Below are 15,507 nucleotides of genomic sequence, written 5' to 3' on the forward strand. Positions count from 1 at the left end.
CGCTGTCGCTCTGCGGCACTTGTTAATATGAATGTGTAATATAGGGGGCTGGTATTTCGAGCCGGCCCCCTCTAAATAACGCTGTGAGTTATTCAAAAGTTGAATTTTATGGAAAGAAAGTTTTTCAATCAGGTTTTTATCAGACGTTTTTACTGGTGCAAATAGAAAAATAACATTTAAAACAGTAGGCGGTTTGAAGCGGTGATACAGCATCGTGAGGCCTCTTGAGGATAGTTCAGAAATTTCGACAGAGATACTGATAAAACAGCTTAAAATGACTTTTCCCCACAGACGTTGAAATGCGTCACGTTTTGTGTGTCCGCCGTTTGTCTCACAAAATACGCATGCATTAGCGACCAATGCAATTTAATTCGATCGTGGCAGTCTTTGTGCACCGCTGCCTTCAATGTGTCGAGTCTCTGGAATGCCTGGGTGCCATCTTTGCGTTGCTTCTCCCACCGTAAATGAACAGATCGTCAAAAATTATTTGATATTCCGCCATCCATATCTGTCTGCGCGGTCAGATTTAGCGAGAGAATTAAATTCCAAATGCCATGCAGTTAGTAGCTCTAGGAATTTGGTGATTCGTCAGACAGATTCCGCCATATTGGATACAAATGCAACTATAGGCCCCGCTGTTTCCAGTCAAAACAGTGGTGTTTACTATAGCGGTGTGTGTATTATATAGCTCCGGGGTTAGGTTCGTAATAGGTGCGCACGCAAGACGTTGCGTGAATCGGTCTCTGCGCAAGCTGTTACAAGACACAATTCCTGAACTTAATCCCTGGGCGTAAACACAGCTAAAGCAGCTTAACACTGTAAGCCGGCTACCGCAACTCTTGATTGTTGTACAGACTATAGTGGTGACATGCAAAGACGAGGTCGATGAAACGTCGGCTAATATTGGACGTATCTTTGCCTAGCGCGTTTATTCACAATTCTACACTGGAAAGGCGGGGTGGGCATTTTCATGCGTTTATATCGTACGTCCGTGAGCCTCACGTATATAACCTTATAACATGCTTACACGAGATTCAACAATCGCATCTCATTCACAATTGTGGTTAGTCAGCCTACTTTGAGTGAATTGTTTTAGTGTGTTAAAAGGATTTTACAATTAAAAATGTTTCTGATCGTTGACTAGAATATTTTTAGCCGTTAAAAATAGTCTACAATTAAAAAACGTCATCGGTACGTATTGGTTGCATTCAGAGAGTTGGTTTTCTCCTTAAAATGTTTTACCACAAGAAAACTTATTAACTGATCGTTATATACTCGGCCTTAATAAATTTAAAGCAAGAATGATTTTAACAATATCGCACGAAAAATGTATTATTGACAGTGGACTTTCAGTCCTTATTATTTTGAGTAAATTTTTTTTCATTGCAAATCTTAATCATTGGTAATCGTATTTAGACGGCAGCTTGTTTTTTTTTAGTTAACACCCAGCTGTCCCTGCTGCTATAGACGGGGAAACGTTATAGCATGTCCAGGAATAAGAAGTGTGTGATAAGATGTTTCAATCTGATTTCTCCGAACTCACAACTCCGATTCCAAAAATATTGGTTTTGTTTTAATGCGAACATATTAGTGGCGTAAACGGTCTCTGGATTTCTTGTGAAAGATAATATTTTAGACGTTTTGGCTCTTTATTTGCGTTATTGTTGTGTCATAAAAAACACAGATTTTCGTGCATCTTTCAACTTATTGACCGTAATATATAGAATATATCAAGAGCTAATAATACCTAGAGTGTACAACGGAAAAACGGGAAAATAGTGCTATTTCACGACATGATTATTCTACTTTGCCTGCTAGTCTAGAATAATTTTATGGGATTGCATTAAGCAGAATTCTTTTCTCTCTAAAACAAGATCAACCGCTTGTCAATACGATACTCTTAAGCTGAGATATTGGCTCGTAAACTTCCCCTTCCACAGGCCTCACGGCGCCTCGAATCCACATCAGTCAGCATCCTTGTCGCCGCTAAGGTTGCTTCGTGAGAGTTCGGTTTTTCCGCGATAACTTTATGAATAAAGGCCGTTTCAGTTATCATAGGTGACTTTCGGGGGCATCGCCTATGCCCTTATCTCCCATTATCTTAGGTATTATTAGCTCTTGAATATATATTATAAACACGTATATAGAACGTGTTTCTCCCTGCATTTTAGAACGTCAGTAATCGGACGGTTATGCAGACGAGAATAATTCTCTCGATAGATGCACAGACTAGCCTTGCTGTGATTTACGCCTGGTTATATATATAATCAAGAGCGTATAAAGAAGGCCTTCTTTATACGCTCTTGATATAATAGCAGCTGGTTATAACTTGGTAATAAATGTGAATCGGGTTGGCTAATGAAACGAGACGTCGCTGATGATTCTTAGATGCTTTTCCGTCGTGTTGACAGAGCTGAGCAGGCCGGAAGAGAGGGAAGAGGATGGCAGCAAAAACGCAAAGAGGAAGTTGCTCACATCTGACTACAACACAGGTATACGCGTGTGCGAACTAACATCTTTTATAGCAGCAATGTGATTGCCCAATGAGTGATCGCGACAGATGCAGCGAGTAGTCGTAGGCGTGAGTGGCAGTGACTGCATGGTGCGCGCTGTTTTTTGATGTTCGTAGGCATCGCACTTACGCGAATTATGCGTATGCGCAATCGTGTGGTTGAGTGACGTAAACAAAAAACGCACAGAAAATTATCTGTTGCTTTAAAAAAAAAAAAAAAAAGCCGGCGCTGAGGTTTTTCTTTACCGAGCCGATTGCGGCATGTAGCTTTTTAATGGTCGTTGTGGCGCGGTGATACGTACACAGGGTGCGAAATTAACGGGAGTCCGGAATCAAATACTCCCAGATTTACTGTCGGACTCCCTGATTTGACGTATGCAGGAGTCCGTGTGACTTCCTGAAAATTCTGCCATACTACCTAGTTCGTTCCAGAGCACGGCTTCGTGGAAATGCCGTATTTTTTTAGCTAATATCTAAAGAAAATTTGACAGACGTGCAACAGCATGAATCTTCAAAACAAGCACATGCGTTAATGTTAATATCTTTAATTTTGAACTTCAGACTGCGGACTCCCTCATTTTGCCGTAGACTCCCTCTTTTTGAGGGTAGGGAGTCCGTTGGACTCCCGTGTTCAAAAGTTAATTTCTACCCCTGCCGGTACACCACGCGTACGCCTCCTGTGAGCCATTACTACTGCCATCACTACACGACAGAATTAATCGGCGCATCTTCCGTTGTTGCTGTCGCAAATGATTCAAGGTTGCTCGCTCCCCCCCCCCGCCTCGCAGCATCCCGGCTGTTCGTACAGCTGTTACTGATGTGTGTGTGTGTGTGTGTGTGTGTGTGCGTGCGTGCGTGCGTGCGTGCGTGCGTGCGTGCGTGCGTGCGTGCGTGTATCTGTACCCGTACTGCTTTTGCTCTGTAAACGAGGGTGTGCTTCAATTAAGGTGCCCCCCAAACTCAGTCAGTCAGTCTATCAGACAATCACTCGATTAGGCATCGTGTTGTCCTCTCTCCCTCTGCTGCCGGCCGCACAAATGATGCCTTTAATTTGTCTCGTGTCGTTAAACGTTTTCGGTCGGCTGCGTGACGCACGTCGGCGGGAGTCGCCATGCATGTCGCCGGCGCCGCTGCTGCCGCGTTCTGGGGTAATTATAATTACCGGCGGCAGCAGCACAATTCGTTCGTTCGTTCGTGTGTTGCAGATAGCAATGATTCTCCGAGCAGCTGTGAGATGAATGATGCTGTGTGCCAGCCGGCAGTAGACGACATCTCGTGCCAACAACCATCGTCTGCGCTGCCCGCATGCGCGGACAAAACCAACGCAGCACCTGCCGTGGATACACTGGTACACATCCTGCGTCGATGCTGCGGTGCCAATAGTAGTAAAAGATTGTAGTATTTAACGGAGTGGCTATAGAGGGACGGGATAGACAGAGAGAGAGAGAGAGCGTGAAGGGGAGGAAGAGAAGGAGAGAGAGAGAGAGAGAGAGAGAGAGAGAGAGAGAGGGAGAGAAGGAGAGGGAGAGAGACGAGGAAGGGGAAGGTAGGGAGGACGAGTGGAAGTGTTAAAGAAGTAAACAAGGGCACAAGGAACGCGGAAGAAGGCGGCACATGATATACGCATTGCTGACGCAATATATTTCTGTATGTTCTCTCCACGTACATAATTCATTACTCAAGAAAAAATGAAAAATAACTGGTTGCAGGGCAGTCAACAATGTATAACAATTATGTTTACAAGTCTGCAATTGTTTCCTTCGCCCTAAAAAATCAATATGAATTTCTTCCAACATTCACTAGTACATTGATTGCTATGTGCATGCTCTGTTAAACATTTAGCTTCAATTGGCTTGTATTTATTCAGTGTTTTTCCTTGGCGGTTTATCCTTTTTTACCATTCTCCATTAAATTTATCAATGCATCATTGTATCACTCTAATAAATCGTGCGCACCACACGGACCATGCATGTATGATATTCTCCTATTGTAGTTAAATGCTATCGCTGAGAATTGTTCCCTGTGTGTTTATTCCACGTTTTCCTTTTGCTTGTCATCCTTTTTCGATCGTCCGTGCTTAAATCAAACAAGCCATTGCGGTATACCATTTACGTTCTCCGTCCGCTTTTGTGTTCGCTACAGTATACTGTGTGCGGCGGTAAAAGCAATCGCGTCGTCGCGGGAAATTGAGGCTCGTACTATTATAACATGTTTATCTGCGGTTTTCCGCCGGACGGACGGTCTCCTGGATGATGATGGCGGTTGTTCGGCGCAATTTTCGTTTGTTTCGAACGGCCGCGTCTCCGCCATCGAGTCCCCACCGACCGACAATTCTCTGATTGCAGTCTCATGAAGCAGCGTTGATGACGGGTTGTTGTGTTTCAGGAACCCGGCAGGGTGATACAGGAGGTGGACGGTGTGATTTTCAACCTCGACCAGATGGACTCTTGTGAGTCGGTGAACCGCCTCTCCGATTGGAACTACCAGATATTTGATCTGAACATGCGATACAGCACCACAATTCTCAGCCGGGTAAATCAAACCGTTGCGATGATCTCACTGTTTTGTTTTCGTCGTCTTGTGCACTTTTATAGGTGTACGCTTCTCCTGTTATACGTTGTATACATGTGTATATCCTGTGTATAATGGGTATTATGTAGGTATGCGCTTCTCCTGTTATACATTGTATACATGCGTATCAGCTGCTTATCATGCGTGTATGTAGCTAGCGACTAAATGAGCACGCATATAAATATTTAAGTGGACAGATTCGACGTAAGAAAACTAAGTGAAATAAATAATAAATGAGCTGGTAGCTTGGGCTTCTTCGGGGACAAACTCGAGAGAGCTGGACAACATTTACTCTCCAATTTCCTGCTGACGTATAACCATGGGGCATTCTCGCAACCTCTCCTGCTGACGTATAACCGTGGGGCATTCTCGCAACCTCTCCTGCTCAGTCTATCTTGTCTCTCACTAACTATTTCGTAAGCATATCATCGAGAGGGAATCGCGATTCGTCGTCGTCGATCTTTCTGATACATTTTTCATCACCGGCCGCGCGCGTGGACAGCGCCTGAGTCTCTTTATTACTTCAGAGGAATACGGTGGCTGACAGCGCGAGCTTCCTTTCTGCCCCGTAGATTAGATATTGATTGGCGAAACCTAATCAACTCTGTACATGATATTTCCTTCGGCCGTCAAAGATAGCCGGAGTGTGTGCAGGATGCGCGCGCATGTGTCTATTTCCGTGCACCGCGCGACGCGGCGAACTTAGACATGCACGACGCGTGCGGCGGCCGAGCTAGCGTATATATCGTTACTCGAGACTCGGTGTCAACTAACTAACTAACTAACTAACTAACGAGTCGACTAGCGTGTCCGTCGCGCCACCGGGTAACTTTCCCGCGAGTTTAGCTATATATGCCGAAGCCATGACTATGGAAAAGTAGGTTTGCCATATGTCAGCACCACTTACGCCCGCTCCACCAATTTATTGTTGATTAGTTGCCATGGTAACCTTAACTGGGTTTGGTCCTGATAACGAGAGTGCGGGTGCCGCACCAGGTCAGACACGCGCAGTTTAGACACCGCTGTGTGGTTATACGTGTAAACGATTTTAGATTTAATGCATGTGCATATGAGAAAGTATCAAAGTAAGGGGACTTGCCTACTGGGGAACATAAATGAAGCTTCCGAAGCGTTATCTCATATCTTTGTCTTTGTCATAATCTTTGTCTCATATAGCTGCGCATAGGACTACAGTTGTTACGTGGCCTATACGCGGGGACAGTTGTATATGTCCGTGTGCGATCGTTTGGTAAACCGCGCGTTCGCCTAAATTTCGTTCGCAGACCTATGCTTTCACACGCAAGCTTTTGATACACTTACTTGGTTCCCCCCCCCCAAAAAAAATTACTTGGTTTTATCCCAAAACTGAAGTATATATAGTGTCGTGCAAAATAGCTTCTTGTCACTATCACTTACAGGGAGATATTTTGGGACGTATAATCATTGCACGAGCATGGTTTGTGAACACCCGCATGCTCAATGTCATGTCGGTCGTGAGCACTAATATTGGGTCTGCTTTAGCTGTTATAGGTATTATTTGTTTCCGCTTATACCTAGGCTTAACTATCGAAGTAGCAGGCCTTTCCAATCTTCGACATTGAACAATTATTCGGAGAGAATTATGAGAATCTACCAATTAGAAACCGAGATTATATTTTCGTTCAGGTGCACCTTTTGTTTTCTCGTGATTTTCTAATCCCATGATAAAAGGCGCTTATTCTGCTTTGAATTTAATTTCGTTTGGTTAATATAGCTCTATGCGTAGTTGAGAATGGTAACGACAAGAATATAATAATAGGGAGAAAATTCTGTTTGATGTGGATAAGGCACCTGGGGTTTCATTGAAGAATCCCTAACGCATCACTCGTATTCAGAAAATTCTATGAATTCTCCCCAAAATGCATATTCATTAATCATTGTTTCCAAAGTTTAATATCTATGTGTAATAAGCTTATAGTATAAACTAGTAAGCTTACATTAAATATAAATTTGTATGTGTATACCCTATTAGTAACGTACGATTAGGATAATTGGCTTAGTATCTGGTAACTTATTTGCCCAGCGCGTGTGTGTGTGTGTGTGCGTGCGTGCGTGCATGCGTGCGTGCGCGCGTGCGTGTCTGTGTGTGTGTGTGTACGTGCGTGCGTGCGTGCGTGCGTGTGCATATGCGCGTGCGTGTGAGCAAAGCTTGTCATGTTTCATCAAATAAAAGCCAATCTTGCTTGTGAGAATTCCAGTGCTACTTGCAGAACAGTTCTGCCACTTCTTTCCATCAATGGCCCCATGATGTACGACAAAAAAGGTTTGAACTAGTGGTGAGGGCAATATATCAGATCTGGTAAAACGTAAAATATAAGAACGCCCCCAAAATGTCATACCTCCCTCATTTTCCTGCTAGTAGATTTAACTCGCGTTTTTTTACAATCGGTTTTGCAATAATAGCAGGATTTCTACGCAATCCATGCATATATTGCAGTATATTCCAATGGGTTGTGATTATGTATAGGAAAAATGATTAAAGATGAGGGCTATCAAATGTTTAAGGTAACGGTTGAGTTAATTTTTAGTGAGTTATGCTTAATAAATTATAGGTAGACTAATGGTAGTATGTGGAATTGTCTCTAGTCTCTTGGTTGATCATAACACTTAATCTCAGCCCTAATGATAGTGTAATTTCCATATAACAAAACAATTACTGCATGGTTGTTTGGCGGACCTCAAAAATCAATGTACTGAAAATTGGTTTTCTCAGTTTTCATTCCATTTTACCTCTCAATAATGCAAAAATTAAATACTATATACAACTAGAGCACTCAGAGAGCGCAGACCTCCGCCAAGGCAGCTTAATTCTCTCACTGTGAAAATTTTTATTTATTAATTATTTAATTAAATAATTAATAAATAAAAATTTTCACAGTGAGAGAATTAAGCTGCCTTGGCGGAGGTCTGCGCTCTCTGAGTGCTCTAGTTGTATATAGTATTTAATTTTTGCATTATTGAGAGGTAAAATGGAATGAAAACTGAGAAAACCAATTTTCAGTACATTGATTTTTGAGGTCCGCCAAACAACCATGCAGTAATTGTTTTGTTATATGGAAATTACACTATCATTAGGGCTGAGATTAAGTGTTATGATCAACCAAGAGACTAGAGACAATTCCACATACTACCATTAGTCTACCTATAATTTATTAAGCATAACTCACTAAAAATTAACTCAACCGTTACCTTAAACATTTGATAGCCCTCATCTTTAATCATTTTTCCTATACATAATCACAACCCATTGGAATATACTGCAATATATGCATGGATTGCGTAGAAATCCTGCTATTATTGCAAAACCGATTGTAAAAAAACGCGAGTTAAATCTACTAGCAGGAAAATGAGGGAGGTATGACATTTTGGGGGCGTTCTTATATTTTACGTTTTACCAGATCTGATATATTGCCCTCACCACTAGTTCAAACCTTTTTTGTCGTACATCATGGGGCCATTGATGGAAAGAAGTGGCAGAACTGTTCTGCAAGTAGCACTGGAATTCTCACAAGCAAGATTGGCTTTTATTTGATGAAACATGACAAGCTTTGCTCACACGCACGCGCATATGCACACGCACGCACGCACGCACGCACGTACACACACACACACAGACACGCACGCGCGCACGCACGCATGCACGCACGCACGCACACACACACACACACGCGCTGGGCAAATAAGTTACCAGATACTAAGCCAATTATCCTAATCGTACGTTACTAATAGGGTATACACATACAAATTTATATTTAATGTAAGCTTACTAGTTTATACTATAAGCTTATTACACATAGATATTAAACTTTGGAAACAATGATTAATGAATATGCATTTTGGGGAGAATTCATAGAATTTTCTGAATACGAGTGATGCGTTAGGGATTCTTCAATGAAACCCCAGGTGCCTTATCCACATCAAACAGAATTTTCTCCCTATTATTATATTCTTGTCGTTACCATTCTCAACTACGCATAGAGCTATATTAACCAAACGAAATTAAATTCAAAGCAGAATAAGCGCCTTTTATCATGGGATTAGAAAATCACGAGAAAACAAAAGGTGCACCTGAACGAAAATATAATCTCGGTTTCTAATTGGTAGATTCTCATAATTCTCTCCGAATAATTGTTCAATGTCGAAGATTGGAAAGGCCTGCTACTTCGATAGTTAAGCCTAGGTATAAGCGGAAACAAATAATACCTATAACAGCTAAAGCAGACCCAATATTAGTGCTCACGACCGACATGACATTGAGCATGCGGGTGTTCACAAACCATGCTCGTGCAATGATTATACGTCCCAAAATATCTCCCTGTAAGTGATAGTGACAAGAAGCTATTTTGCACGACACTATATATACTTCAGTTTTGGGATAAAACCAAGTAATTTTTTTTTGGGGGGGGGGGAACCAAGTAAGTGTATCAAAAGCTTGCGTGTGAAAGCATAGGTCTGCGAACGAAATTTAGGCGAACGCGCGGTTTACCAAACGATCGCACACGGACATATACAACTGTCCCCGCGTATAGGCCACGTAACAACTGTAGTCCTATGCGCAGCTATATGAGACAAAGATTATGACAAAGACAAAGATATGAGATAACGCTTCGGAAGCTTCATTTATGTTCCCCAGTAGGCAAGTCCCCTTACTTTGATACTTTCTCATATGCACATGCATTAAATCTAAAATCGTTTACACGTATAACCACACAGCGGTGTCTAAACTGCGCGTGTCTGACCTGGTGCGGCACCCGCACTCTCGTTATCAGGACCAAACCCAGTTAAGGTTACCATGGCAACTAATCAACAATAAATTGGTGGAGCGGGCGTAAGTGGTGCTGACATATGGCAAACCTACTTTTCCATAGTCATGGCTTCGGCATATATAGCTAAACTCGCGGGAAAGTTACCCGGTGGCGCGACGGACACGCTAGTCGACTCGTTAGTTAGTTAGTTAGTTAGTTATCCATAACTTTTTCAGTTAGGCTGTACACAAACAAACCCACAAACCAACAAGCACGCCGAACAAACACACGCCGGTGAAAACATAACCTCCTGCCAACCCATTGGCGGAGATAATTATTGTTAAATATTAACTATTTATTTATTGCAGTTCATCATAATTCATTCATCTTCTATTTCAGCTATCATATAAGGTGTTTCAAGATGTAGGCCTGTTTGAAACCTTCAAAATTCCGGTAAAGGAGTTCCTTAGCTACTTCCATGCGGTGGAGATGGGATATCATGATAAACCATGTAAGTACTAGTTATTTGTCTCTGCCCCTCCCCCTATTTACGTATAGCTTCCTAGCTTGCACTTCCCTCGTACAATACAGCTGCCTGCCATCAATAGTTCAAAGTTCAAACACAGGTGCTAGGATGCATTTAATGGTCTCAAGCTCTAATGGGGTGCTATGCATGTTAACAAACTTCCTCGGCGTGGGAAGGGATCGAAGTGCAGCATCAGTAAATTTCAGCAGATCAATATTCGTGTCATTACTCTTTTTCATCAGCCGCATCTTTTATGAATATTTCAGTGCATTGAGAGTTCCCCCCCGTAGTTTAACTTTCGATTTGTGTCTACAATGAGCCGCGGAAGACACGAGTTATCGAAATCGTACGTGAGATTTTCCCCCATAATGGCCTTGTAAATGTACGCGGTAAAGCTTGCAAATCAAAGTCGATCAAAAGCCCCATATAGCAATTGTACTGCCACTTATTTTTGCATTTTCCCTGAACAGATTTAATATTGACTGTTCTGGCTTAATACGACTGTGTTGCGTACAATACCTGATATAATCTAACAAAGCATGTAATCAAAAGCTTTCAAAATCAAGCTTTTCTCAACTTAACGTGACACAAAGCTAATGACCTACACAATTATTGCATCATCACACTATTATTGCTACAGACGTAACTAGTTGAATTGGCAATTTTGCAAATGCTGTAGTACGTATGCGCTAATCAACAAAAGTACATTTTACTCTCCCTTTTTTCCTGATTTTATTTGGTGCTATTAGTTTACATAACGTCATACAACATCAGTTTTATCACGTTCTATTTTCTATCGTGTTTTATTCACGCTTAGCGTGCATTTAAACTGGAACATTTGAATAGAAAGCGTCCCAGCATGCATCTAAACTAGAACAGCTGAATAGGAAACATCATTGTAACTTTTGAATGGGGAGCATATCAGCTAGCATGCACTTAAACTGGAACATCTGAATAGGAAACATATCCCTGGAACATCAACAATAGGAAACGTCTCAGCTAACATGCATTTGAACTGGAACATCTTAATAGAATTTACCAGGATGCGTACCTGTTGTGTCATCTAAACAATGGTGCATATGAGCTAGGATGCGCATCGGCTGTAATGAATCTAAGATGCAACCTCGAGAATTACCTCAACTACGACGCAGCTCGGCTAGGTGATTGCACTGCATCGCATTCTAAAGCGAATGTGTTTTATTCTTTTCTAAATGTCACGTTTTGTTATAAGATGCACCTCAACTCCGACGCAGCTCGGCTAGGAGATTGCACTGCATCGCATTCTAAGGGGAATGCGTTTTCCCCGTTTCACGTTTTGATATACGTTTATATAATATGGCGACTGAAGCCAGCACTGAAGCAACATCACACTAGCTGAGTGGTAGCAGCCGCGAGTCGGGTCTTTGTCGGATGTGATGCGAACGAAGGGTAACGTGCAGTGGATGATTCAATCACGAAACATCACACCGACATTAGAGCAATGCCCGCGTCCAGTTACGGCCGTCATAATGGGCACGGATGGCTGCCACTACCGCGGAGGTGGCCATCTTTAAAACCCGTTGATCTAATCCGACGTGTTTGACAGAAACAATCACCTAACTGCGAAGGTGACCCGTGGCATTTAATCACGGGATGAGCAGTAGGCGAGATGGCCGCGGGGCAGTGCTGTCATGGCGGTGGCGGCGGCGGCGTCGTCCCGTTCATCGTTGTCGTCGTTGCAGCTGCTGCTGCTGCCACACGCAGCACGTCGCGGGTGCATCTGCGAGCAGACGCGATACAGTAACAACACCATCACGCCGTAGGAGCATCTGCGAGACGGAGCGACCGTGAGCGAAATGCGAACTTGCTTGCACGCGCGTAGCAGTTTGCCGTTTAAATTTGCGTTGCGGCGGCGGCGGAATTTCGTATGCTGACCGGTTCGTTGTTGTGTGTTTGAAGTAGGTGACGCCACGGTCTGCTTGGCGCGTGCGACTGAGAGGCAGTGCAGGCTAGACAGTATTGTGCAACGATGGTTACGATGAGGTCTATCTGTGCGTACAGCTTGGGATGCACGACGATGCAGTATATTTGCGTGCAGCTGGGATGCACAGCGATGCAGTTTAGCTGCCCGCAGTTTCGATGCACAGCTGTGCAGTCTATCACACGTACGTGATGTTAATCTGTACGCACCGCCATCTATTGATGAATTGAATTTTTATTAATTTTTAACTTTTTAACTTTTTTAAATTTTTGTTTCAGCCAGAACCACCTCCCAGACGTGCTGATTCTGAAAATATCTTTAGTTTTCCTCTAGACTGCGGAGTTCTCTAGTTATGCGAGTACGAACTAATTCGGCTGAACAACTTTATATATACTAGCAGAAAGTATACCCGTAGAACCAGCAAATGTTGTCTTTAAATATAAACTCCATGTAAGTGACACAAATAAAGTTAAATATTTCATGTAACTGAAAAGAAAACCACTGCACTGGGTACAACAGAACCCTGGCACAGCTACTGGCCACTGACTACTGTGTCAGTACGGTGTACGTCAAAGCAGAGTGAGCAGGGGGGAATCTGCAGTAGGGGGGGGGGATCTGAGACGTAGCACCATCTATTGAGGAATAGATTTTTGTTTGAGCCAGAACCATCTCCCAGACGTGGTGATTCTGAATATGCTCATACGGCGGCAGTCAAGAGACGCAGTGTAATTCCCACGTATGTGATGTGGATCTGCTGTACGCACTGCCATCTATTGACGAATAGCATTTTTTCGAATTTTTGACTTAATACTTAATACTTAAACTTTTTTTAATTTTTTTCTCAGCCAGAACCATCTCCCAGACGTGGTGATTCTGAATATATCTTCAGTTAGCGCGATTGAGTGATAAATCAGGGCGAAAAGCGCGAACAAACAAACACACACACACACACACAAGATTAGCCAAATTATAGTATAGATAGATATATATATATTGAGCGTTCTAATTACACGGCGTTTATGCGGCCATTTGCCGTGCAGCCCCCCCCCCCACTCACTGGCCGTGGAGCCCCTCTCGAAACCACATTGTTTACGGTCGCTAGTGGCCGTGTACCTTTTAAGAGGTGATTTAATTAAATAAAATCAGTTTACATCTTTATTAAAATCTACCAATCCAATCCACCAACAGTGGTTTAAGTAGTTGATGGGAAAATTATTTTTGGTAAACCCCGTGAGAGGTGGCATTGGATGCCCCTTCATCATGTATTTCATTTTGGCCTTGGTTGGAAAATTTTGAGAGTCAATGTCAATGATGAAGTGGCCTTGGCCCAAAACTAATGAAATTCGAGGCCTGTATATATATCAAGAGCGTACAATAGAGAGCGTACAACGGTGAAATGCTGAAACCATGTTGCAGCACCTACCTTGTTAGTATAAAACAAACCGCATACATGTCCCTACGATGCCCCTACGCTGAGATAATGAGCGGTGAAAATCTGGTATTTTCGCCGAAAACCGACTCGAGATACCTGCTGACTGCGACTGTCTCTCGCTTTGAGATAACTTCGGGAAACCTCGCGTGTTTCCGTCAATGATTGACAAATGGAATGAATGACGTCTGTTATTGATTGCCATAGTGATGACCCCCACCTGTGCCCACCTCACGCTGGATGTAGTAAACTCTGTAGTACTGACGTAATGAGTCAGCGCTACCATGGCGCTGCACAGCGGCGACCGGAAATTAACACACTGACCACAAAGCGAGAGAGGGTCGCAGCAAACAGGGATCTCGAGTCGGTTTTCGGCAAAAATAGCAGATTTTCACCGCTCATTATCTCAGCGTAGGGGCATCGCAGGGACAAGCGGTTTGTTTTATATTAGCAAGGTAGGACAGCTGATCAATAATACCGCTGATGAATCGTCAAAATAAAACGGGCAAAGTTTATTTTTTTAATTCGACTAATACTGCAACATGGTTTCAGCATTTCATCGTTGTACGCTCTCCTTCTTTTTACGCTCTTGTGTATATATATATATATATATATATCAGGAGTAGATAATAGGGAACCTACTATGGGGAGGTACTATCTACTATAGGGAATCTACTCCTGATATATATATAAGAGTCTATGTTTATGCGTATAACTTGCACAGTTAGTGTCGGTTCGTTATGTCTGGCAAATAATTTCTTGATTTTTTTCCCCAGTATGACATTTTGAGTTCCGAAAATTAAATGAGATAACCGAGTGATATGAAACTGCGAGCATACATAGCCGGCTGTAATCTATTGGCAGCATTACCTGTTGGATAAACCCAATCTCATGTTTTCACCTTCTGCTGCGCTCCACGTGAATTGTGCAATATCGCGTTTCACAAATTGTCTCGCAAATTGCTCTAGTCAGGTATTTATTTCTTCATATATATACGCACTCTGGTGACGGATGCAGGTTTCTTTGCTGCTTGCACGTCAGGCGAAGATACGATCTGAAGACATGTGTCATCATCAGTTTCGATTCTGCATGCGTTTATATATCCATACATCCGTGAAGATATGTCTAGATCTTGAACAAACCATAATGTTTCATGTTCTATTGATAATGATCTTTGATTCTATGAAACATCGAAATCATGTGCCCTATCCTATCATTTGTGAGAGAATATAAGAAGTTAAACCATTGCTACACCATTCATGTTCCCTAAATAAATGTGTAAATTCGGAGTAAATTATACCACTAAATGCATAGTTTATTATTAAAAGATTTACTTGTTTATTATGATTATTACGGAAACAAAATGTCAATTTTATCTGCGCGAGAAGAATATTGCAAATAGAAAATACAACTATAATGCGAATATACAAAAGCTGTGCACACACGCGCGTGCACGCGCGCTCACACGCATGTGAAATGTAATGCCTTTATTGTTATGCCGCAAGTTGCCTTTATTAGACCTGCCGGAGAAATCACCTGTCCAACAATTTGTGCACAACACGTGTGACACTGACACCTTATACCATTGCTTTCATTCAGTAATTACTATAATGGGATAATTAACTATTTCAAGTAGATGAACTCCCGTGAAGTTGAGCCCTAATCTGCACCTAGTGGTGTGCTGTATACGTAGTAGTTACTACCTTTTCATTTTATCACGAATAA

The 15,507-nt window shown here is 42.4% G+C and overlaps 1 protein-coding gene across 1 annotated transcript in view; it reads left to right on the plus strand.

Annotated features, from left to right (window-relative positions):
* The window catches only part of LOC106808597 (cGMP-inhibited 3',5'-cyclic phosphodiesterase B-like), an 88,568-nt gene extending 76,888 nt beyond the window's left edge, over positions 1 to 11,680 (plus strand). Inside the window, exons 6-8 of the mRNA XM_014811371.1 lie at positions 4,898 to 5,044; positions 10,267 to 10,378; positions 11,625 to 11,680. Of these exons, the coding sequence (XP_014666857.1) occupies positions 4,898 to 5,044; positions 10,267 to 10,378; positions 11,625 to 11,680 (315 nt within the window). The remainder of the gene's footprint in view (positions 1 to 4,897; positions 5,045 to 10,266; positions 10,379 to 11,624) is intronic.
* Positions 11,681 to 15,507: the final 3,827 nt, after the last annotated feature.

Source organism: Priapulus caudatus, unplaced genomic scaffold (assembly GCF_000485595.1).
Source record: "Priapulus caudatus unplaced genomic scaffold, Priapulus_caudatus-5.0.1 Scaffold289, whole genome shotgun sequence".
Lineage (NCBI taxonomy): Eukaryota > Metazoa > Priapulida > Priapulimorpha > Priapulimorphida > Priapulidae > Priapulus > Priapulus caudatus.